Raw genomic sequence first — 20503 nt, forward strand, 5'->3', positions numbered from 1 at the left:
GTTACGAGTGTAAGTTTACACGCCTGAATGTCGCTGTCAGCAGTAAATTTCAGCAGTAAATTTCCCAGAGAGTGTCACTGGTCCATCACCGGCAGAAACTCGGTGTTCGCGCCACCACACTCCAGCATGACGGACCAACCGGCACCGCAGCCTTCGGGGCCGGCTCGCTTCACGGCGCAGAACAAGTCGACCCACGAGCGACTCTCCACCAACACGGTCGGGCTGGTTGCCCTGTCCGATTTCCGCAAGCGACGCGCCGAGGTCCTCGAGCAGCAGGAGCGCGAGGCGCGCGAGGCAGCCCTCGCCGCGCGCACCAGCGCCACTTCGACGCCCGACCGGTCGCTGACTGCAACGCCGAACAACGCGAGCGCCGACAGCAGCGAGGCGGAGAGGCAGAGGGCGAAGAAGAAGAAGAGGACGAAGGCTCTGGTGTCGTTTGGCGGTGACGAGGAAGAGGAGGAGGACAGCTCCGGGTCGCAGCTGACCGCTGCCCGCGGCCTGCAAAAGAAGGAGAAAGTGAAAGAGTCGGATGACAAAGATGACGGGGAAGCTAATCGCGCGGGAGCAACGGGGACGGAGAGCTCCTCGGGCGATGACAGGGAAAAACGGCCGGCCAAGGTGGCGGTGAATACTTCAGTCGGCATTGTGCCGCGGGCCTTGACGAAAGCGGCTCTGCGGCGCGAGGCTGCCGAGAGGGAGGCGCTGCGCAAAGAGTTCCTACTGCTCCAAGCGGCGGTCAAGGCAACCGAGATTGCTATCCCTTTCGTCTTCTACGACGGGACGAACATCCCCGGCGGCGTCGTCAGAGTCAAGAAGGGCGATTTCGTCTGGCTCTTCTTGGACAAGAGCCGGAAGGTGGGCGCCCAGCTTGGAGTCGGCGCAGACAAGAGCGCCAACGCCAGGCGGGACTGGGCCCGGGTCAGCGTGGACGACCTGTTGCTTGTCCGAGGCACCATGATTATACCGCATGTGAGTCTGGGCCATATGTAACCTTTTCTCCCCGAGAACACATTTGTATTGACTTGCCGTCTAGCACTACGATTTCTACTTCTTCATCATCAACAAGACGGTGGGCCCAGGCAACAAGCGTCTCTTCGACTACAGCGCCGAGGCGCCGTCCACCGGCTCCGGACATGCCGGCGCTGACGCGGCTGGCACCATCAATCGTGCCCCTCCTCCACTCTCCGAACTCGAAGGGGCCTCGGATGACCCAACCTTCACCAAGGTTGTTGATCGGCGGTGGTTCCAGCGCAACAAGCACATCTATCCGGCCAACGTCTGGCAGGAGTTTGATCCCGAGAAGGATTACTCGAAGGAGATCCGGCGGGACCCCGGCGGAAATGCCCTTTTCTTCTCGAAATGAGGCGGCGGGTCGTGGCTATCTTGACCGGATCGGTTTCATGGCCTTGCAAAGCAGGCAGGACGGTTGGTGTGTTTCCTCACCATATATCGGCTCGACCTGCTCCGGGCTGTCTCTGTGTGTGAGCGTTGTCGGCCGTGTTCGCAAGCGGTGGTGTCCTTTGCTTACCCCTCAACTAGTCAACTGCCAGATGCACCAGCCCAGGAAGGCCAGCATGAGCCAGCCCGGCCAGAAGATCATCAGCAGCACGGCATTGCCGCCGGGCCCCAGGAGCAGAACGAAGAGCTCGAACTCCAGCCTCTTGCGGAAGCGTCTCGACTGCCGGCAGTCCCAGGCCGTCCAGGCGAGCCGCTTGGCCACGACGAGGCCTCTGGCGGCGAGGAGCCTGGAGGCGAGGAACAGCTTCCAGGCAGCGCTCTTGCTGGCCCACACGGAGGCTGCCGCGACGACCGTGGCGGCGAAGTAGGTGCGCACGAAGAGGTGGAAGGCGGCCGAACCGACAAGCTGCTGGAACCGCAGCGCGCTGTTGACGAGGGGATGGAGGGCGGAGATCACATCGGACCGCTGGCTGTGGCTGAGGGAAACGCTCGGAACCGTTCTCGAGGCTGCTAGGGGTGCCATGGTTGTGGAGAGGTGCTGGCTGGTGTGAGAACACTCTCGTCTGGCAAGTGGGAAGGCATGATGTCCAAAATCTCGGGAGATCGCTTGGGCGGAGTTGATGCGGCCGGGAGAGAAACGTTGGCCTGCTTTAAGTACGGTGGTGGAGCTGGCGGGGACGCTTGGAATGAGTGGTTCTTCGAGAGAAAGCTTCGTGGACCTTGGGACCCCACAGGCGAACGAGATGGAATGTCTTGGCGCCCATTGCGACCTGACCGTGACATGCCAAGCCATTTTCGTCTGCCATTCGTCGCAATTTGCTTGCCCCGCCACCAAGTCACTCGCCGGTCCCGCCGCTCACTGCTCTGCTAGGGGTGTTTGTCACTTTTGTCCGCAACGAGGTAGGGGAGACATTGCCATCCTCTCGCTCGCTCCCAGTGTGTACACACACTACCTCAGGTATTTCACATTGATCTGCTGCTCGTGGTGTTGTGGGCCCGGGAACCCCGCGCCGAAAGGCTGACCCACGTGGGGGATTTGATTCGTGATCTGAGCAAACAGTGAGTGACGGGTTGCACTGAGATTGAGGTGCAGCCGCCGAACCAGGCGTTTTGACACATCCGAGTGCTGGCTGCAGCGGGGGGTCTAGGTGATCAAGAGCGGTCGTTTCAGGGTCTCGACGCGCGCGCCGCGTGCACCTTATGCCGGCGGCATGCCTTACTCCCGAAGAAGCAGCGTCGGAGTCCCCAACTCCCCGTTGGTGGACCACAACACATGTGTAGCGTGGATGTCCCTCTGTGGACACCAATGCAGTACCAATGAGTCTCCAAGACTCTACAGGAGTGTTCCCCAGTGCGCTTTCCGACGGCGCTCCCAGACACCTTGTCTTCCATCCCGGATCCGGCCGGGATCGGGCCCGTTAGCGCTCGGTGGTGCGGGGCTGCTGGAGCGCACAGCGGGGCGTCCGCCCTCCGGAGTACACCTAGGAACGTGCATCGGCCTCTCTGCTGATTGGCCGCACGACCCGGCTCTTTTTGGCCCGGATTTGGACAGCTGCAGCGAGTCAGGCGCTGATTTGAACCACGAGAGACGATGATTGCATGAGGAGTGTACAATCGCGTCCAGTCTGGCCATCGAAGTCGGCCATGTGCCTTCGCAGTATGCCGATGCCTGCTGCCCATCATCACTGAAGTGAGTTTTGAGTCCCGACGGGACAGTACGGGGAGGGGACTGCAAGAGATTCAGTGGCCGAACTCGCCAGTTGGCCTATGACCTATGCTGGCACATGCCCTTGACCTGGCTTTAGCTTAGCCTCAGCATCCCGGCACTCGTATCTGCCTCTTCCCTTCACAATTAGCATCCTTTCCTCTGCATTGAGCATTCTTCTAGTCTATAATTGGCATCCTTCTGGCATCCTTCTCACTGCTCCTTGTATGGGGGAGCTGAGGTCATACTTCCCCAACTACCAGGTTGGCATTTCAAGCAGGGTGTGGATTCACCACAGGGGAAGCAACCAAAGTGCAGACTGCAGAGCAACCAAATAAACCAGAGAGGGAGGTATTACATGTTCACACTAGCTAGAGTGGCAGTGTCCCTGCACTCCAGTACTATCTTACATCGCCCGTTTCCAGAATGATCACTCACTTGCCCTTCACAGCATCCAGCCCCATCAACCTTCTAAATCCCTTATTCTCCACAACAGCAGAGCCTCCCAGCAATCTCTGCACCCCTTCTCCCTGCAGAGCGCCATCCCACATTCCCATTGCCATACCCGTCAGAAACCGACCGAGAGGCTCGGTCGGACTCAACCTGCTTGTCGCCGAATACCGCATAACTGGAAGCAAGATAGCAGCCAAAAGGTTTTTGGCGGCTCCCATCTCGGGTAGGTAGGGCTTGAGCTCGTCATGTCCGGTCCAGTCGACACCGCCCGGGCGGACGGTGGTGGCGCGGAGGGAGGAAGGGTCTGATTCCTGCATCTTGGCCAGGGCAAGCTCGGCTTCGCCTTTGATGCGCCCGAAGAACGGGGTGAGGCGGCCGGGCGTGAAGGTGGCACCCTCGCCGGAGACGTAGACAAAGTGGAAGGGTTCCGTCTTCTCCCCGGTCTTGGCTGGGAGCGATCGGAATGCTTCTGCCGCCGCCAGCGGGAACGTCTTCGTTATCTTGACGTACTCTCTGGGATGACCAACAATTCAATCAGTCAGCGAGCAGGAGCTATGCAGGACGGGCACGGTGCTCGGTAGCGAGGCTGGAACTCACTCACTCTTTGCTAACTTGTGTTTGGCTGATTCCCAGGGCCCATACGCAAGCTTGTGCGCCGTCCAGCTTCTTGAGGAGGTCGCGGTCGTACGAGGCGAAGTCCTTGTGGATGATGACGTTGATGCGGTCGTCCTGGAACTTGACCGGCCGTCTAGTGAGGACCGAGATCTTCGTAACGCCCTTGTTTCTGATCATCGCATCAAGTACGGCAGAGCCCACCAGACCGGTGGCGCCGGTTACAATGAGATGCATCTTGTCGTCGTGCTCGCAGTAAGCCAGTCAGAATGCTGTCGTGCTTTAGGTAGTGTATTATGATTCTGACGCGAGATACAAATCCGGACTCCCGTCGCTTGATCAATGTCTTTTCCTCAGGGGACAATGTGGGTGATATATCAGGCAGCTGTGGATTAGGTATGGATGTTAGGCAGCCGTTAGCGGCGTCAGCATTTGCCGGGGTTAGGAGGCGCCATAAACACCGTCGGAGATAAGCTGGCGCTGCAATTACCGCGACGGCCAGGAACTGAGATGCCAGCAACATCTCTTAAAAATGCCCAACTTCCCTTTTGGCTGCTTTCGCTCGTAAGAGTGAGGAGGTGACTTTCTTTTTCTTTTTTTTTCTTTTTTTTTTCCTTTACCCTACGTGTCCTCCAATCCCCCAAGGGTCGCTTCTCACGCCGGAAGTCTCCAACGCGGCTTCAGCGTGGCTGGGAACTTCGCTTTGATTACTCGATAGAAGCCACCCAGGGGAAGTGCTCATGTCCAACATGTCTAAGGGAGGTACATCAACATGAAACGCCTAAGTCCTGTACACAGTACTTCCTTTGATATACTCCAGTTTCAATGGCCCCCAGAGACTCGGCCATACAATCCGTGAATCTCATCCTTCGCCCATCAATGCCTTGATCCTAGCTAGGTGAGCTGGTGAGATCCCGCGATTGGGGCTGACGCGTTTCTTCGGCTGCTCCTCTCCCTCGTCGACTAGCACCGTGGCCTTCCGCTTCAGCCCACCGCCCGCTTCTCTCGAGATTACCCACGCCTGTTCCAAGACGACCTTCTTCTTCTCGCCATTTTCGCCAGTATCCAGCTTGGTCAGGGCACCGAAGGGGATGCAGGAAATATCCCCAGTTGCCCGCCTGGGTGGCGCATCGCCAGTCTCGTCCTCCTCGTCGGGCTCGCGCTCGTGGTCTACCACCGAGAGCCACGCTTTTGGCCCGAGAGCCCGCGTCTCCTGATCGCAACCGGGCTCGCCCCACTTCTTTACGTCGCGAGAAGGAACTTCGACTTTGTATATGTATGGCGCTCTCCTTATGGCCAACTTCAACTTGACCGCTTGCTCGCAAATTGCTGAGATTTGCCCTCTCACCTTGTCTGCGTTACGGTGAAAGGTGAAGCGTACCACGGGCTTCAGGGCCTCGAAGATTTCATTTGTGATTCCCTCGATGTTACCTGGGATGTCTCTGAGAGGTGATGTGATGTCGATGGTTGAGGCTATCCAATTCTCTAGAAGTGAGCGGTCAACTAAGACAAAAATAGAGTGGTCAGTCAGCTGAGAAACACTGGATGAGTTGTCTCACAAGTATGGTCTGAGTTGGCAACTTACCTCCCCGAGCTGCCAGTTCCTTTTCCAGAGCGCGAAGATGGGCCTCGGAGGCCGAGATAGAATGGTGCTCATCACTCCTGAGGAACGCCTGGAGCCCGAACATACGAAGCCCCGGCCGCAGAATCCGGCGAAAGAGCAGATGGAAGATCTTAGCCATGACCCGCCATCTCCGCTGCTGCCCGCTTGCGCGGTTCCAGGTTCTAGGATGGAATAGCTCGTCTGCGCCGACCGCAGTGTTCGGCAGTTTGCCGAGTTGTAGCGCAGAACTCTCAGTGAAGCCCAGTATGGACTCCCTGAGGCCCAGAAATGCGGATCTAATGGCCTCATCCGGGTCCAGTAATTCCTGGGGCTCACCAGTCCTCTTGGATTGTGCGTCTGCTGCGCGTTCAGCTTCTTGTATTTCTTTCTCCAGCATCTGCGCATGCATCTGGGAAAGCCGCAAATGCCTCTCCATGCTCGCGAGTGTCTCCTTGTCCTTGGCCATTTCTCTTTGTAGATTTTCCATCCGAAGGCGATGCTCCGACTCTAAGGCAGCCACCTCGGCGTCATGGGCTGTCTGCTTGCGCTCGGTAATGCCGGGTTGACCGCATTGCTCAAGGAGCTTGTCGAGGCGCTCTATGAACTGTTGGGATGCCCTTTCTGCTGTTTTTTCCAACTGTTGTATGCCGCTTAAGACGCGATGAAACTCGAGTTGGATGACGGCAAAGTTATGATCAAGGGTCTGCCGCAGCTCTTCGCAGTTGATCGTCCCCGGCTCCGACAGCTGCCGTGGTGTGGAACGGAAGCGGACTCTTTCCGCGGCCATTCTGGTAGACCCAGGGCCAAGGATCGAGGAAGCTCTTGTCTTACGGTGTCCTAGGAGACCCCAGTGATTGCTCAAGAAGCCGTGCCGCGTTAACCTCCGGTGCTGGGAGCCCAATGGGCCGGGCGCAGCAGAGGAGTAGGGAGCCAAGCGGATGAGATGCGTTGGTCGATCCATTGGAGAAGCCTATGGCGAGGTCACAATTCACAAAATTCAGACCCAACTCGACGAGATTGTATCAAATAAGAGATAAAGGCAGGCAGGCAGTTGACGCCGGGGCTACGTTGTTTGGTGCGGTTGTGGAATAAAGAACCAATTGCCGGACTCGGCAACCGCTCCGCCCCCAACGCTAAAGGTCTTTTCACGTTGACGAAGTGGACCACCGAGACAAAGTACTACAAAGCGAGGCACGGAGGACTGCTGTAAAACGGATTGTCCCAACTCGTTGACGTGCATGTGTTGGTGAGTTTGCATCTTGGTGTGACCCCCGCAGTTAAACAAAGGTCTCTAACGGCTTCTCACCCGAGGCTTTGCATCTAACGACACTGTCATTGTCAACGGAGTACTCGTTTGCTTCACTAATACGCGACTATCGCCTTCTTGACACGACGTGGATTGACCAGTGACCTCTGAGATTTCGACGAGCCTGAAGCGTCGGCCGAGCTGGTTCCGGACCCTCAGTAGTCATCAGAGATCATCAGAGGTAGTAGACCCAGAGTCGCCGACGGAAGAGTCAGAGCTGATGTCCTGCTGAGGGTTGGCGGGAACCAGGATTGAATCTAGACAGAGAGTCAGGACGCTGGAGCACCAAAAGCAAAAGCGCGGGTTTCCTTACCTCCGCTGAGCCTCAAGCCAACAAAGCGCTTACAGGTCTCTAAGCCGCTTCGCAGGACCTCCAGCTGCTTCGTGAGCTGCTCGCGTTCGGCACGGATCTCTTCAGGTTCCCCAGCAATGCGGGCGACCTGGTCGGCCGGCATCTCGAATACCGACACTGGGGACAGGATAGCAGCCAAAGCAGAGACCAGCCTCCCCTCAATTACTTCGACAGCTACGTCGTCAATGAAACGCTTCAGAGCGACCTGTTTGAGCCTCGAACTGTTAGCGAAGTGTACACGACTCGCTCCCGATGCTCGCTATACTCCCGATGTTCCCGATGCCTGACGACTACCGGATAGCATGTTACGAGGTAACGGCTGATGCGGGGAGAGGTGGACAAGCTGACCTTGTAGTAGGCGTTCAGACAATCCAGGGCGTCACTAGCGGCAGACCGCTTGACCTCCGGCTCAGTGCTGGCAGCCAAGGCTCTGGCAAGTGCTTCGAGGTTGAATGTGCCCCTCCATTCCGGGCCAAACTGCAGTGAGCTAACGTCAAAGAATTTGGCCAGGAGTCTCTCGGCTTCTTTCCGCATCCTCTCGCGGCGCAGGTTCTCGAGCGCCTCCGCAAAACTATGGTCGTACGTGATGGGGTGCGCCTCCTGATTTGGTCTCAGCAGTTCGGTGGTCTTGTCCCGCATCTCGTCAAAGATGCGTCTCATTGCCGGTTTGACAACCTCATTCTGCAGAGCCTTGGCCGCCAATGGGTCTGCCGAGTGAGCCACGACCAACTCGACGAAGCGAGAAGCTGCTTTCCACACCTTCTCCACGTGACGACGAACAATGGCCTCCCATGGCCGAGACTGCTCGATGAATAGATCCGCCACAATCATCGGGTTGAAGGTCCCCGGCAACTCGCGACCTCGAGTCCTGCGCAAGAGGTGCTCGATGTGAGTGATGAACTCACTCCTCGTAATCTTGATGGCAGTGGAAGATTCGCCCGATGGTCCGGCCGCAGACGGCTCATCTGTGATTTCCCGGTAGTGGCCGGCCCGGGACATCTCCTTTGCGAAGTCTTCATTGAGATTTTGGATGATGGCCCGTAGACGTTGCTGGTACCCAACTTCAGTCTTTGCGTCCACAAAGAAGCGATTGTTGATATAGTGCCCGCCCACGCCGGCCGAGACGAGCGCTTGAAATTCCTGGCTGATGTGTAGCAAGTAGCGCATTTGCTCGGTTGCGTTGGCTCGTGGATCCCCAAGGTCCTCAAGTTGAACTTGAGTGGATCTGGACTTTTCTTCCATCTCGCTCATCAAGCTGGGAAGCTCGGAGGCTATCTGCCCGAGGAGCACTTTGCTGAGACGGCTGCGAAGCTTTTCGATACCGAGTGACGAGGGTGGCAGGCTGGCCCACGCCCCAGAGCTGAAGAATTCGGCTTCTTCGGCGTCGCGTTCCGCAAGAGACCATGAGCCTTTCTCCGAGTCCATGTTCTTCAAAACATGCCAACCGTGGCGGAATACAACCTGGTGGTTCCTGGCGAGTGACACGTACAAAGCCTCGCTCTCGCCGCCGGGAACCAAGGTGTCGGGCTTCGTAATGACGCCCAGCGTCCGGTTGCCGCTCTGGTCCGCTTCGCGAGCCAGCTTGAGGACGACCTGGTTGGCAAAGTCGTTCTTCGCCGACACGACGGCCAGGATAATGCATCTTGCCTCCTTCATGTAGGACTGGACAAGACCTTTGATCAGCTCGACGTCAGACACTGTCTGAGTCTTGGTCTCGGAGTGGATCAAGCCGGGGAGGTCGACAATCGTGAGGTGAGGGCGGTCTGGGCCGGTGACCTCAACGCGGAGGATGTCTTGCGCGAAAGCCCTTCCATGGGGTGTGATGCCCATGGCGAGCTTTGCGCTCTCAATCAGCTTTGGAAGATCGGCGAAGCCGGCCAGTTCCTCGTGGAAGTTTCGGAGCGCGATCTGTTCGGATTCTGAACGGGATTCATGGGGAATGATGGATACGCGGGCGCTGAAATGGGCAGTCCTGCGCAGGACCAGCTCCGTGGGGAATCGGGTGCACAAGTTGCTTTTGATCGGAAACGAAACGCCCGAGATGGCTTCCAGAACCGAACTCTTGCCGGACGACTGATCGCCGCAAACGATGATCTGGGGCAGCGAGACGTAATTGTTGATGCCTTGCAAGCGGAGCTGGTCGATCGAATCGAGAAGGGCGAGTTGGTCCTCGGAGCAGAGTTTGCTCAGCGCGTTGCTGTTGAAGGCTGCCATCCTGCCGTCTTCCCTCATGGACTGCCGGCGATGGAGGCCGATTGACAGTCGGTTGATCCGGGCCTTCGTGCCTGGAGACTGGATTCCGTCGCTGAACTAATGATGTGTCGGCTTCGAGAGAAAACTGAATTCCAAGTTGACCCCTCGAGGTTCTCTTGGGGGAAAAAAAAGAGCATCTAGGTACACAGTACAAAGTACCGCGGCTCAATCTCGGGACCAGAAATCAGTAACTAACTGGATTCGGATGGATTTGACATTTCAGCATCTCGATAAGACGACGGCCGTTGCATCCATAAGGTAGTGAGTTAGTGGGGCGAAGGTTGGCCAGGAAACCCCCTTAGTGTCTTGAATGGGATCCTGTGGTGGAGCCCGGCCATGAACCTGGGAACTTCGGATGCATCACATTCACAGCCAGCCCATCACAGACAAGTGTGCATGAGTCAAACAGAGGAGTCTTTCACTCTTCTCGTCAACAGTGACACTTTCTGCCTATAACCTTCAAGTAATGGATTACCAGTGAAGTTGGTCTTCGTTCACAAATGGAGGTGTTCTTCAAATGTCACAAAGGTACTCTACATACCAACTAAAATAGTGCAACTCAAGCAGGATTAGGTTCCCTTGAGCACTGGCAGCGACGCCCACACCGGTGCCTCTGGGTTCCTCTGGGTCGATATCAATGAAACAACCCAAATCCGCCGTCATTGAACCTGGTTTTTCCCGAACTGTATATCATGTATCATCCAATACCTAGTGGGTACGATATTCTCCCTGCCATGGGGACGCCAGAGTCCATGTGCTGCTTGTGCGATGGGATAGGCTGTCCACATATAACCCCAACCCCGAAGCCACAACCTTCTCCTTTTAATGATCCATGGTCGCGCCACTCGGCTGATGATGACATCGTGCCCCTCCGGGCCTGCATTAACCACATCTTAACCGCCACCGTTTGGCCCCCAACCAATCACTCCTCTCTGCACACACACATATAGGTAGTGAAGAAGAAGCTCGCATCTGAAGACGGCGTGGAGGTAGCCCAGGGGAAAAAAAAATGTCGTCCGCACAGGTACCGAAAACAATGAGGGCGTGGCAGTACACGACGACGGCCGGCGGCATCGAAAAGAACCTCGTTTTGAAGGAGTCGGTCCCGATCCCGACCACATCCTCGCGCCTCGGAGACAACGAGCTCCTGATACAGGTCCTTTCGGCCAGCCTTAATCCGGTCGACTACAAGCTGCCCGAGCTGGGCGTCGCCGCCCGCGCCGTGATCCGCACGCCGGCGACGCCAGGCGGCGACTTTTGCGGGCGCGTGGTGCAGACCACCAGGACAGTGGACAGTTTTGCCATTGGCGACCTGGTCTGTGGACGCATCAACCCGCAGCAGCACGGCACCCTGGCCGAGTACATTGTTGCACCGACCAAAGCCTGCGCGCATGTGCCCCAGGGCGTAGACGTTGATGAAGCGGCGGCCCTGGGCGTTGCAGGCATCACGGCATACCGTAAGTGGCATCATGAATCCTGCTCCGGCACTGGGGGACAGGAGAGGGAAAAAAACTGATGACGAACTGAGACAGAGACCATCGTCCCCAATGTCAAGCCCGGCGACAAGGTCTTCATCAACGGCGGGTCGGGCGGCACCGGCACCTTTGGCGTTCAGATCGCCAAGGCGCTCGGATGCCATGTCACAGTGAGCTGCTCGCCCGGCAAAGCCGACCTCTGCCGCTCGCTTGGTGCCGACGAAATCATCGACTACACATCCAGCGACGTGTCTCGGGCCCTCAAGGCAAAAGGCCAGGTGTTCTCCCTGGTCGTCGACAACGTGGGAACTCCCGAGGACTTGTACCGCGCTGCCGACGACTTCCTCCTGCCGCAGGGCAAGTTTGTGCAGGTGGGCGCGCCAGCGAGCTTGAGCACTGTCAAAACAGTTACGTCGAGGCTCCTTCTACCTTCGTTTCTCGGAGGCGGCAAGCGCAAGTATGAGATGTACAGCATCAAGCGCAACGTGGACGATCTGAAGCAGTTGGCTCAATGGGTTGCCGACAAGAAGATTCGGGTGGTTATCGAGCAGACCTACGAGCTGGAAGAGGTGCCTAGCGCCTTCGAGAAACTGAAGAAGGGGAGTAATGCGGGCAAGTTGGTTGTTCACGTCGGAAAGTGACAGGCTGAAGATGGTTGGCTGGGGAGTATCTATTTGGAGTCGGGTAATTCAAAGACATGTCGTAGTTGAAGGGACACGGCGCTTGGCCTCCTCCATAGGTTAAGGAGCTGATGATAGGTGTTGCTGGTGGTCTACAACGCAGGCCAACACAATCACTTTTAAGTAGCCCATAAACCTTAAAGTCTGCTAAGGAAGACACAACTTGCCAAACAAACAAACAAAAAAAAGAAAAGAAAAAAAATAAAAAAAAAACCAAAAAACAAAAAAACAAAACAAAAATAAAAAAAAACAAAAAAAAAAAACAAAAAAGTCAAACAAAAAAATAAAAAAATAAAAAATAAAAAAGAATAAAAAAAAACCAGAAAAAAACCAAAAGAACAGAAGAGGGAAAAAAAAAAAAAAAAAAAAAAATGGGGCGCATGCGAGGCGATGTGGTCAACTTGATGGGATGTAGCCGTCGGCGCCACTCCTGCGACTTCGGAACTATGCGACCAACGTCGTTGGCGGCGCGTGCTGTGTAATCTACGTTCTAAACAGCGGGGTCCTCGTGGTTGGTTGCCCCTGGGAGCTGGGTCTCTCAGGATGGCGGCAATCGAGCCGAAAGGAACGCTTTGCTTGACGTGTTTCGAGCCGCCATGTCCTGTGAATGGGCGTAGCTGGACTGTTTCCCAGACGCAAAACCACACAGAACCGGCCAGTTGGCCACCTGTTGGAGCTAAATACCTCGTAGACTGGACAAACCGTGTCGGCATCGGCGCCTATGTCCCAAGAGGAGGCATCTTCCACCGTGCGATTGGGCGCAGAGATCTGTTTGAATCAGTATGAGGCGCTCGGTTTCCTCACTGCTGCCTTGGAGGCTTGGAACTCCAATCTCTGCAGAGAAACGGGTGAAGCCCAGCGGGCTGTGAAGAGGAGCCATAACAAAGACCTCTGCCGTTTCGTGACTGCTTGTTCATCCACGAGGCACATCTCGCACAATGGCCGAGACTGTCACACGGCCCGCGGTGCCGGCCACGCCACTGCAAAGAACAAGTTGACGGGCACAAAAAGTGGGCAGCCAGCCAGTTCTTCCTGTCCTCCAAAGCCTGCATCAATCCCTGAAAAATCCAGCATCCACCCGCCCCTAGGCACGGATCCCCAACTCTATCACCAAGGCAAGTGCCTCGCCCTGGCCGACAAGCAAGATGTCCAACGCCGCCTCCACGCATCGGCCAGACCTATTGCCTTCCGCTGATGACCCCCGCCTCGGCGATCCCGCCCTTCCGCCTTAAAGCGAGGTCAGCACAGATAATCGCAGAAGGCGAAACCCGCGACTCTCACGGGACCCGCCGCCGTCCATCGACGCCCCTTATTTCAGTAGCTATCCCTGGACCTACCCATGCAGCGAGAATGGGTGTCGAAACGTCTCAGAACTTGCTGTGAGACGGAGGTGGGACCAGCTGGTCGTTCCGCCGCGGTCTGACCCTGCGTTCCTCAGCAGATATTTGAGGTCTCATCTGCCCGCCCAACACGAGTCTCCAGAGGTCCCCCTGTACGGCCTAATGTGGCTCAGGCAACGGATGATGGCCGCCAGGCCGGAGACCAGAGATGCCACTGTCCCCACTCGATATCTCGGGATCCGATCGGAGGAGACCATGAGGCGGCGGACACCGGGGCTGCTATCACCGTCGCCTACGCCCATTAACGACATCCACCTCGACCGCTTTTCCGGGACCCGCTCTTCCAGCGGGCATCAGTCTTCGGACCCCAACGAAGAGAACGACACGAGGCAGGAGTTGGAGATGCAGGTGACTCCCCGGCCGTCTGTGCCCTGTAGCGGGAGGGGCTCCAGTTCGTTGCGGTCTCACGGCACTAGCTCGCGCCGGAGGAGCGAAGGGGACAGCACGAGTGCAAGAACCCAACCGGGCAGGGAGTATTTGCAGTTGCGGTGCAAGGATGGGGATCTCTGGATCACGAAGAACACCTGGGTAGTCTCCGACTCCCCCCCGCGGCACCTCGATCCCCAGGATTCCGTGACCTTCCTCGGAACCCTGAGCCGCGTGGACGCGGCTGATATCAGGCGACTGATGTTTTCGGATGGGATGCAGCCATCGGTCGTTCCGATGTACCTTGACGCGCTCAGGGCCCGCGGTGGCTCGTCTGCGCTGGACGGGCTCGACGTGACGACGCTCAGAAAGGCCTGCAAGTTCATATCTGCTGATAACCCCGCCCCCCATCCAGAGTCTTGGGCGGACTTCATGAAGAGAGAGGCTCTGCAGCTCAGGACTAAGTGGACCTTGATGCGTCGGGGCTTGCCTAGCTAGGCGTGGCATGCAGAACAGCGAGAGAGGATAAAGGCAGGAAGGTATGATGAGATCAAGCCGTCGGAGCAGCAGGGGGCGGCCTGTGTTTGAACAAGGCAGTCGGATAAGGGGCGCTGGATTCTTGTGTTGCGTTTTCTCCTGGGGTTTGCCGGGTAGGGGGTTATGCAAACGGCGATAGTTGAGACTCTTTTTGCACTCCAACAGCAATTCGCGGATTGACGGGGAGGGTCACTGATGCATGACCTTAGCTCCATGCAACACAACCGCTGCGTTTTCATTCTCTCTCTCCTACGTGACCCCCCCCCCCAAACACGCTTGCCTTTCCCGCTGCCGTGCCCAGCCAAGCGGTCTCACATCGAACCTGGAACTTCGACGTTTTCTTCCTCACTCTCACAGCCCAAAGAACTTCATGTCATCGCTCCCACGAATCGGCACCGTGTGTCCGACGCCCTGGGCATAAATGCCCACGAGATGGTCGCCCCAGGTGTAAGTCGTGTACCTGGCCTGCGGCGTGTTGGCCTGGGTGGTGTCGGGCTTGGTGTAGTCGTAGCCAAAGACGCCGCACCACTCCTTGATGGTCTCGTTGTAGTTGCTGGGGTAGAGCGTGGTGTCGGCCGAGCCGTGGTAGATCTGCATCTTGGGGCGCGAGCCGTTGTAGCCCGGATACATGTCGTGGACCATCTTGGCCCACACCTCGGGCGTGCTGTGGATCTGGCCGTTGGCGCAGGAGCTGTTCCACTGGTCGGTGCCGCCGGACTGGCTGTAGAAGCAGCCGGCAGGGGTACCGGAGTAGACGATGCCTGCGGCGAACATCTCGGGGTACGTGGCCGCCATCACGTTCTACATACCGACCGCCGTTGCTGTCAGTAAAACAAAATTGGGCCGCCTAGGCGGGTATTCATCATCGTCCAGGCTTACCGTCATCATGGCGCCAGACGACGAGCCGGTCACGAACACCTTGCTGGGGTCGCCGTTGTACTTGTTCAGCGTGTAGTTGACCATGTTGGCGATCGAGTTGCTGTCGCCGCCGCCGTTGTGCGTGAGGGCCGCCCTCGACGACACATCCCAGCAGGTGCCGCTGTAGGGGGACTCCGGATAGATGACGATGAAACCCTTCTGGTCGGCCAGCTGGGCGTAGGGCGACCCGCTGTAGTATGCCTGGGCCGTGCCGGTGCAGTAGTGGATCGCCACGATGATGGGCGGCTTCGCGGCCAGCTTGCTCGGCACGTAGATGTACATCTTGGTGTTCGAGCTATTGGGGCCGAAGTCATTGACCCGGGTGAGGGCAGCCTGAGCGCGCCTCAGCGGGGTGCTTGGCTGCATCAACTCATCGAATACGGGATGGGCCAAGACGCTGCTGCCCGCGAGGGCCAGAGCGGCCGAGATCTGGCTGAGGAGCTTCATCGTCGCAGACTCACTACTCCGGAATGTCTAGTGATGGCTGAGGGTCAACACTTCACGGGGCCATGGGCCATGTCAGCCCTGATATACGTTTCCGCATTCCGGATGCTGTATGCCCCGGACGCAAACCCCGCAGGACATATATACCGTGTAAGATAGACATAATAGACTACTTCCCTTCCCCCGGTACCACGTTCTCGACAGTGCCGCCAGAGCGGGTACCTTACCTGAATGGACCGCTTCAGAAGACAGAGATGCAAGTCCAATCGGGAAACGATGAGACACTGGTGCCCATTTTACCCGGACGCGGCCCTTGACTTGGCGTGGTACCCCGGATTTTGAGAAACAGAGGAGAGAGGGACCGGGAATCGGAACGGGAAGCAGATGGCACTTGGCTTTGAGGTGCCCATTTTAGATGGCCCTGGCGCGCTGGGCGCTGGTGAGTGCAGCAGCTCAGCGCACAGCAGTTGAACTGTATTCCGTACCCCCTCGGCGCTGTCTTGCAGGCCGGGAGTCCGCAGAGCCAGGGGCTAAACGGGAGTTAATCTGGGAAGAGACGAGCTGGGACTTAAAGTGGTCCCCGCCCAGATCCCCGATATGGCCAGATCGCCAAGGAGGTGCTCGCTCCGTGGCTCGGAGGTCCTTCTGCGGTTTGTGTCCACAGTCATATATCATGGGCCCGGTGTGGGCCTGTCGGACGGACATGTTTCGGGAAAATGATCATCTACGTGACATTCCTTGCTGCGCCTATTCATGATTGGCGCGCGTGGATGCAAACCCGCGTCAAGGCTGGCGGGTGACAAAAAAGACCGAGAAGGACCTAACCAACTTACACAGCACAACCACTTCTGTTCTTGTGAATCTCGTGCAAATCTCTAAGCCCCCTCTACCGCCTCCGGTTCCCCCACAACAACTAACGGCACCGGCTTTTGAGTCCGCATCTGGCGATCCAACCGCCCCTCTCGCCTCGCCTTCTCAACCACGTCGCGCCCCTTGCGCAGCCTCGCCCGCCATCCCTCTACCCACCGCCACGCCAGCCTTGCCTCGCCAACAGCCTCGGCATACCTTGGCCAGTGGGGACTCCTGCCACTCCTGTCGCTGCTGCCACTCCGAGGGCCGGTGGCAGGCCCCGCGTGAACCGGGCTGGCCTGCGTGTTCACAGTCGCCGCCTTCCCACGCCCACGACCGTCATCACCGCTCCCCTGCTCCTCGTCCGATCGGCCATCATCATGGTCCATCGAGACCTCGGCCGTGACCGAGAGGACGCTGGGCTAGATCAAAGTTTTCGGCCAGCACGATGACCTCGCTGCTTGCGGATGAAGGGGTGCCGGCATGAGCCGGCCCCTGCACTCGCTGCTGCTGCTTCTGGGTTCGGTCTTGGCCCTGACCTTTACCACCTGGACCCTGAAATGGAGCCGACTCCGCGCCACGGCTCACGCTGCCGTCCCTTGCCGCGCCCGAGCGTGGTCAATTCTGACGATCGGGGGGCAGACGGCTCCGCGAGGGAAGGGAACTTCGCCCCGCGTCTTCTGGTCATCGGCGGCGGTCGGCGCGCCAAAAGCGGACATGGAGAATCGCTTTGGTTGCGCTGTCGGGGAGGGGCTTTCGGGTTCGCGCCGAGGAAGCTGCTGGTCGTCGGCGAGCCACGCGCCGCTGGAGGGCTGCGAGCCGATGGAGCTGGGCAGGGAGCGCCGGTCTGCGGCGCCCGTCGAGCTGGACCGGGGCTGTTCAGAGATACTGCGCATCTGCTGGAAGAGGCTGTCCGTTGTGGTGCCCTCGGTGGGGCTGCCGGTGTCCTGTCGGTTGGAGGGGCCTGCGGTTGCGGTGATCGGCTCTGAGGTCTCTACCCGCTGCCGTGGCGCCATGGGACTGACTGGCGTCTTGCTTTCTGTTTCATCCCTGGGCGTGCCCCGTTGAGCAGATAGAACCGCGCTGTACGGCCGGACCTTGTGACGTGGTGATCCAGTTAAGAGCTGACTCTGAATTTCGGGTTCGATCATGCTACCGTGACCGGTATGGCGTGGCGACGGAGGGGTGGATATCGTGCTGAGCGTGTGAAGGGACTGAGGTGTCCAGCCATCATTTGTACCCCATGGCATGCTTACGATGCCGTCCCGGGTTGTCAAGGTGTCCGGCGTCACGCAATCCGACGAGAAGAGGGACTCGTGTTCGACAGGGGTCTCAGGTCGCCTCTGATCTCGCTGGTTCGCAAAGAGACCCTGACTGGATAATAATGTCTGCGGCCGTTGGGTCGACTTGGTTCTTGGAGGAGGCATTGTGCTTGTTCCCTCCTCGCTGGCAAAGTAGTTGCTAACAGCCCCAACCCAGCTTCTACTCCGGGCGCGGACCTCGGGAGATGTTGTGATTTCGATTGAGGTTTCGGGAGCTCTTCGCTCTGCTTGGCTGGTGCCCACGTAGCGCTCTACCATCTCCCTTGGATCTTCCGGGCTTGACCGCGAGACAGGTGTACTTTGTTGACCGGCTTGGACGTTCTCTGCGACTGTGGCTCTTGGAGGCAGGGCCGGCAACTCCTCGCTTCGTTCGTCATCGTCGTCAAAAAGCTCGTGGGCGCCGTGAACGGGGGTGGTGTCCTGGTGTCCCAACTCGCACTGCCGCACGCTATCCCCTTCATAATGCTGACTACCCAAGTAATCGTCGTCGAGGCCCAAGCTCCGGTGATCGTCTGTCTGTTCTTGACTAATTGCTCCCAGGGATCGGTGAGACGGCAACGGCGTAACGAATTGCTGGGAGTCGGTGTCAGTATCGTCGTCCTGTGGATACTGACCCTGAGCCTCGCAATATTCCTCCCTGGTGTTTGCTAAGAAATCATGCACATCACTCTCAAGTCCGGTCAACCTCCCCTGGTCATGGTCCGCACCCCTCCAAGCGCCAGGGGCTTCAGTATTCGCTGGTTGCCAAGCATCTGCAACGGAATCTGACTGTTGAGAAGAGGAATAGCTTGTTTCCATGTCCTCGTCGCTTTTTATGCGCTCTTCAATCCCTTGTTGCTGAGAGTCTTCGTGGGGTTTTGGACTGGCCGGCGCCGTTGGCTTCTCGGCGGCCGTGTGTCGTGCAGTCTCCTCGATGTCAGCCTCCGTACTCGTTCCCGGTCCACGATCAGGTTGGTGAAGGCCACCCGACGCTTGATTGGCTTCGTCACGCAGCACCAGGTCAGAATCCCCATGTCCGCTGAGATCGTCTTCTTGGATGTAGCTCTCCTGAGCTCGTCCGTCGGCTCCTTCGGACAGATCGCTTGATGTCCAGCTTACGTCCTCCAGATGCGGAAGAGAAACAGGACCCGATACTTCTGAATCATGCGGATACGGGTTTCCAATCGGCTGTGCCTCGACCGGCGGAGAGGTGGACGGGATCTCTTCGCGGTCTGAGACATCGCTTTGTCGAGGAGCCTGGCTAGCTTGGGTTGTTGGAACAGACACAGCAGGATTATCTTCGAGAACTTTGCATCTGGGAGACAGAGTATCCTGTGCAGCATCGAGAGCACTTCCTACCACACTTTGTTCGGGTAGGTCGCTGTCCGCTTCTTGGTCGGCCAGGTCCATGACGCTGGTCAGGGGCTCTCCCGCTTGTGTCGACATCTTCTCGTCCAGGGACCCGCTTTCGTAATGGGCGTCATGGGCAGTAGGGGACGTTCGCCCAGCAATATCCGACCTTCGAGGGCTAAGCTCAACGGTCTTCTTTTCTCCACCGGGCTCCGAAGTATCAGCTCCATGGCTCACGGTGCCAGGGAGACTCGTAACCCTATCTTGTGGAACAACGGCTCTCGCATCGGCCTTCAAGCCCTCATCGTCCCCATACATCTCTAATCGAGCCGAATCGGGTCCTTTTGCGGCGCGCGTCTCATCGGCTGGACCGCTAGCACTGGGCTCTGGCTCAACCGGGCTCAGGGCAGTGGCTGCCATGATTGGTGTTTCCTTGAGCGGTGCCATCTCAGGAGCTTCCTCGTGGACCATATTGAGGGGCTCCGAGAACTCGCGGGATTTACGGAGGTCTCCCTGCGGTTCACGGATGACGCCGCAGAACTCGAACCCGTAGACCGCCGGAGACTGCTCGGGTCCTGGGAGTTCATTGTCGACACGCTGTGTCGATGAATCCAGCTCGGCGGTGCCTGTGTCGACTTGCGGCTCTCGGCTGGTCGTATCCTCGTGTCTTGCCAGGAAAGGTGCGTGAGGCTCTGTCTGCGATGCCTCATCCGCGTCGGGTGGATTCTGATATTGCTTTTGCTCGACCAAGGACGTCGAGTGGCTGAGACGTCCCGCATTCCTTGAGGATTCCAGTTGTGCGATCGGCAGAGAATGTGGAGGAGCGCTTTGTCTCGCGGGTTTCCTCGGCCTGGTCAAGGCAGTGGGTAGTGTTAGAAGTGTGCTCTCCAGTTGCTCCTCAATCAGACGGTTGAGTTCCTTATAGATCGCAAATGTTAGGCTCGGAATCCGTGTTTGCGTCACATGGCTCGAATCGTTCGCACTTACCCTTCTCCTCTCCTGCAGTGCTTCAAGTTTCTCGCGAGCCTGGGCGATGGCCACCCGAGCCTCCTCTTCGACCTGGTTCATCAAACGGTCCGTTTCCTGCTCAACTTTCTCGGTATCTTCCGTAAGCTTTCTATCTCGGGCCGCGTCTTCCTCTCGATTCCTTTGGGCCATCTTCTGGTCTTCTTCCTGCCTCCGTCTTGCGCGCTCCTCGTCCTCCTTCCTTCGCCACTCCGCGAGCGCCTCACGCTCTGCCTTCCGCTTCCGGCCCAAGAACTCGGACTCGGAAAGAAACGCAGAGGACAAAGCCTGGATGGCGTCATCGCGCCGTTTTTCCAGCTCGTAAAGTTTGGTATCGTGGACCGTGTGGTCAAGTGATGCAAGAGTGGCATGTAAGCTTGCTAGGATCTCTTGCATCTGCGTGAGGAGCGCGGAGACGTCCATCGTGGGCCCCGTG

General features: G+C 57.8%; 8 protein-coding genes across 8 annotated transcripts; 3 read left to right on the plus strand and 5 right to left on the minus strand.

Annotated features, from left to right (window-relative positions):
• Nucleotides 1–73: 73 nt before the first annotated feature.
• THITE_2116150 (uncharacterized protein) lies at nucleotides 74–1692 on the plus strand. The gene is made up of 3 exons (XM_003653537.1): nucleotides 74–969; nucleotides 1034–1429; nucleotides 1540–1692. The coding sequence occupies exons 1-2, from the start codon at nucleotides 127–129 to the stop codon at nucleotides 1361–1363; spliced, it is 1173 nt and encodes a 390-aa protein (XP_003653585.1). The 5' UTR covers nucleotides 74–126; the 3' UTR covers nucleotides 1364–1429; nucleotides 1540–1692.
• Nucleotides 1693–3482: 1790 nt separating this feature from the next.
• On the minus strand, nucleotides 3483–4631 carry THITE_2116154 (uncharacterized protein). The gene is made up of 2 exons (XM_003653538.1): nucleotides 4218–4631; nucleotides 3483–4129 (listed from the first exon to the last, which is right to left on the minus strand). The coding sequence occupies exons 1-2, from the start codon at nucleotides 4463–4465 to the stop codon at nucleotides 3598–3600; spliced, it is 780 nt and encodes a 259-aa protein (XP_003653586.1). The 5' UTR covers nucleotides 4466–4631; the 3' UTR covers nucleotides 3483–3597.
• Nucleotides 4632–5090: 459 nt separating this feature from the next.
• On the minus strand, nucleotides 5091–6792 carry THITE_38248 (uncharacterized protein; the record flags this gene model as incomplete). The annotated part of the gene is made up of 2 exons (XM_003653539.1): nucleotides 5091–5731; nucleotides 5814–6792. 2 exons carry the CDS (start codon nucleotides 6790–6792, stop codon nucleotides 5091–5093), a joined length of 1620 nt encoding a protein of 539 aa, XP_003653587.1.
• Nucleotides 6793–7033: 241 nt separating this feature from the next.
• Nucleotides 7034–9982, minus strand: THITE_2116156 (uncharacterized protein). Its single transcript, XM_003653540.1, has 3 exons — nucleotides 7838–9982; nucleotides 7451–7694; nucleotides 7034–7394 (listed from the first exon to the last, which is right to left on the minus strand). The coding sequence occupies exons 1-3, from the start codon at nucleotides 9701–9703 to the stop codon at nucleotides 7303–7305; spliced, it is 2202 nt and encodes a 733-aa protein (XP_003653588.1). The 5' UTR covers nucleotides 9704–9982; the 3' UTR covers nucleotides 7034–7302.
• Nucleotides 9983–10612: 630 nt separating this feature from the next.
• On the plus strand, nucleotides 10613–12167 carry THITE_2116157 (uncharacterized protein). The gene is made up of 2 exons (XM_003653541.1): nucleotides 10613–11199; nucleotides 11275–12167. The coding sequence occupies exons 1-2, from the start codon at nucleotides 10779–10781 to the stop codon at nucleotides 11856–11858; spliced, it is 1005 nt and encodes a 334-aa protein (XP_003653589.1). The 5' UTR covers nucleotides 10613–10778; the 3' UTR covers nucleotides 11859–12167.
• Nucleotides 12168–12618: 451 nt separating this feature from the next.
• Nucleotides 12619–14161, plus strand: THITE_109958 (uncharacterized protein; the record flags this gene model as incomplete). The annotated part of the gene is made up of 3 exons (XM_003653542.1): nucleotides 12619–12907; nucleotides 13018–13135; nucleotides 13243–14161. The coding sequence occupies 3 exons, from the start codon at nucleotides 12619–12621 to the stop codon at nucleotides 14159–14161; spliced, it is 1326 nt and encodes a 441-aa protein (XP_003653590.1).
• Nucleotides 14162–14551: 390 nt separating this feature from the next.
• On the minus strand, nucleotides 14552–15484 carry THITE_37555 (carbohydrate esterase family 1 protein; the record flags this gene model as incomplete). The annotated part of the gene is made up of 2 exons (XM_003653543.1): nucleotides 14552–15001; nucleotides 15080–15484. The coding sequence occupies 2 exons, from the start codon at nucleotides 15482–15484 to the stop codon at nucleotides 14552–14554; spliced, it is 855 nt and encodes a 284-aa protein (XP_003653591.1).
• A 4562-nt stretch (nucleotides 15485–20046) lies between these two features.
• THITE_2014523 (uncharacterized protein) lies at nucleotides 20047–20493 on the minus strand (the record flags this gene model as incomplete). The annotated part of the gene is made up of 1 exon (XM_003653544.1): nucleotides 20047–20493. A coding segment is annotated over one exon (447 nt), but the record flags the coding sequence as incomplete, so codon positions are not given.
• Between the last annotated feature and the right edge of the window lie 10 nt (nucleotides 20494–20503).

The sequence above is a fragment of the Thermothielavioides terrestris genome, chromosome 2 (genome assembly GCF_000226115.1).
Source record: "Thermothielavioides terrestris NRRL 8126 chromosome 2, complete sequence".
Classification (NCBI taxonomy): domain Eukaryota; kingdom Fungi; phylum Ascomycota; class Sordariomycetes; order Sordariales; family Chaetomiaceae; genus Thermothielavioides; species Thermothielavioides terrestris.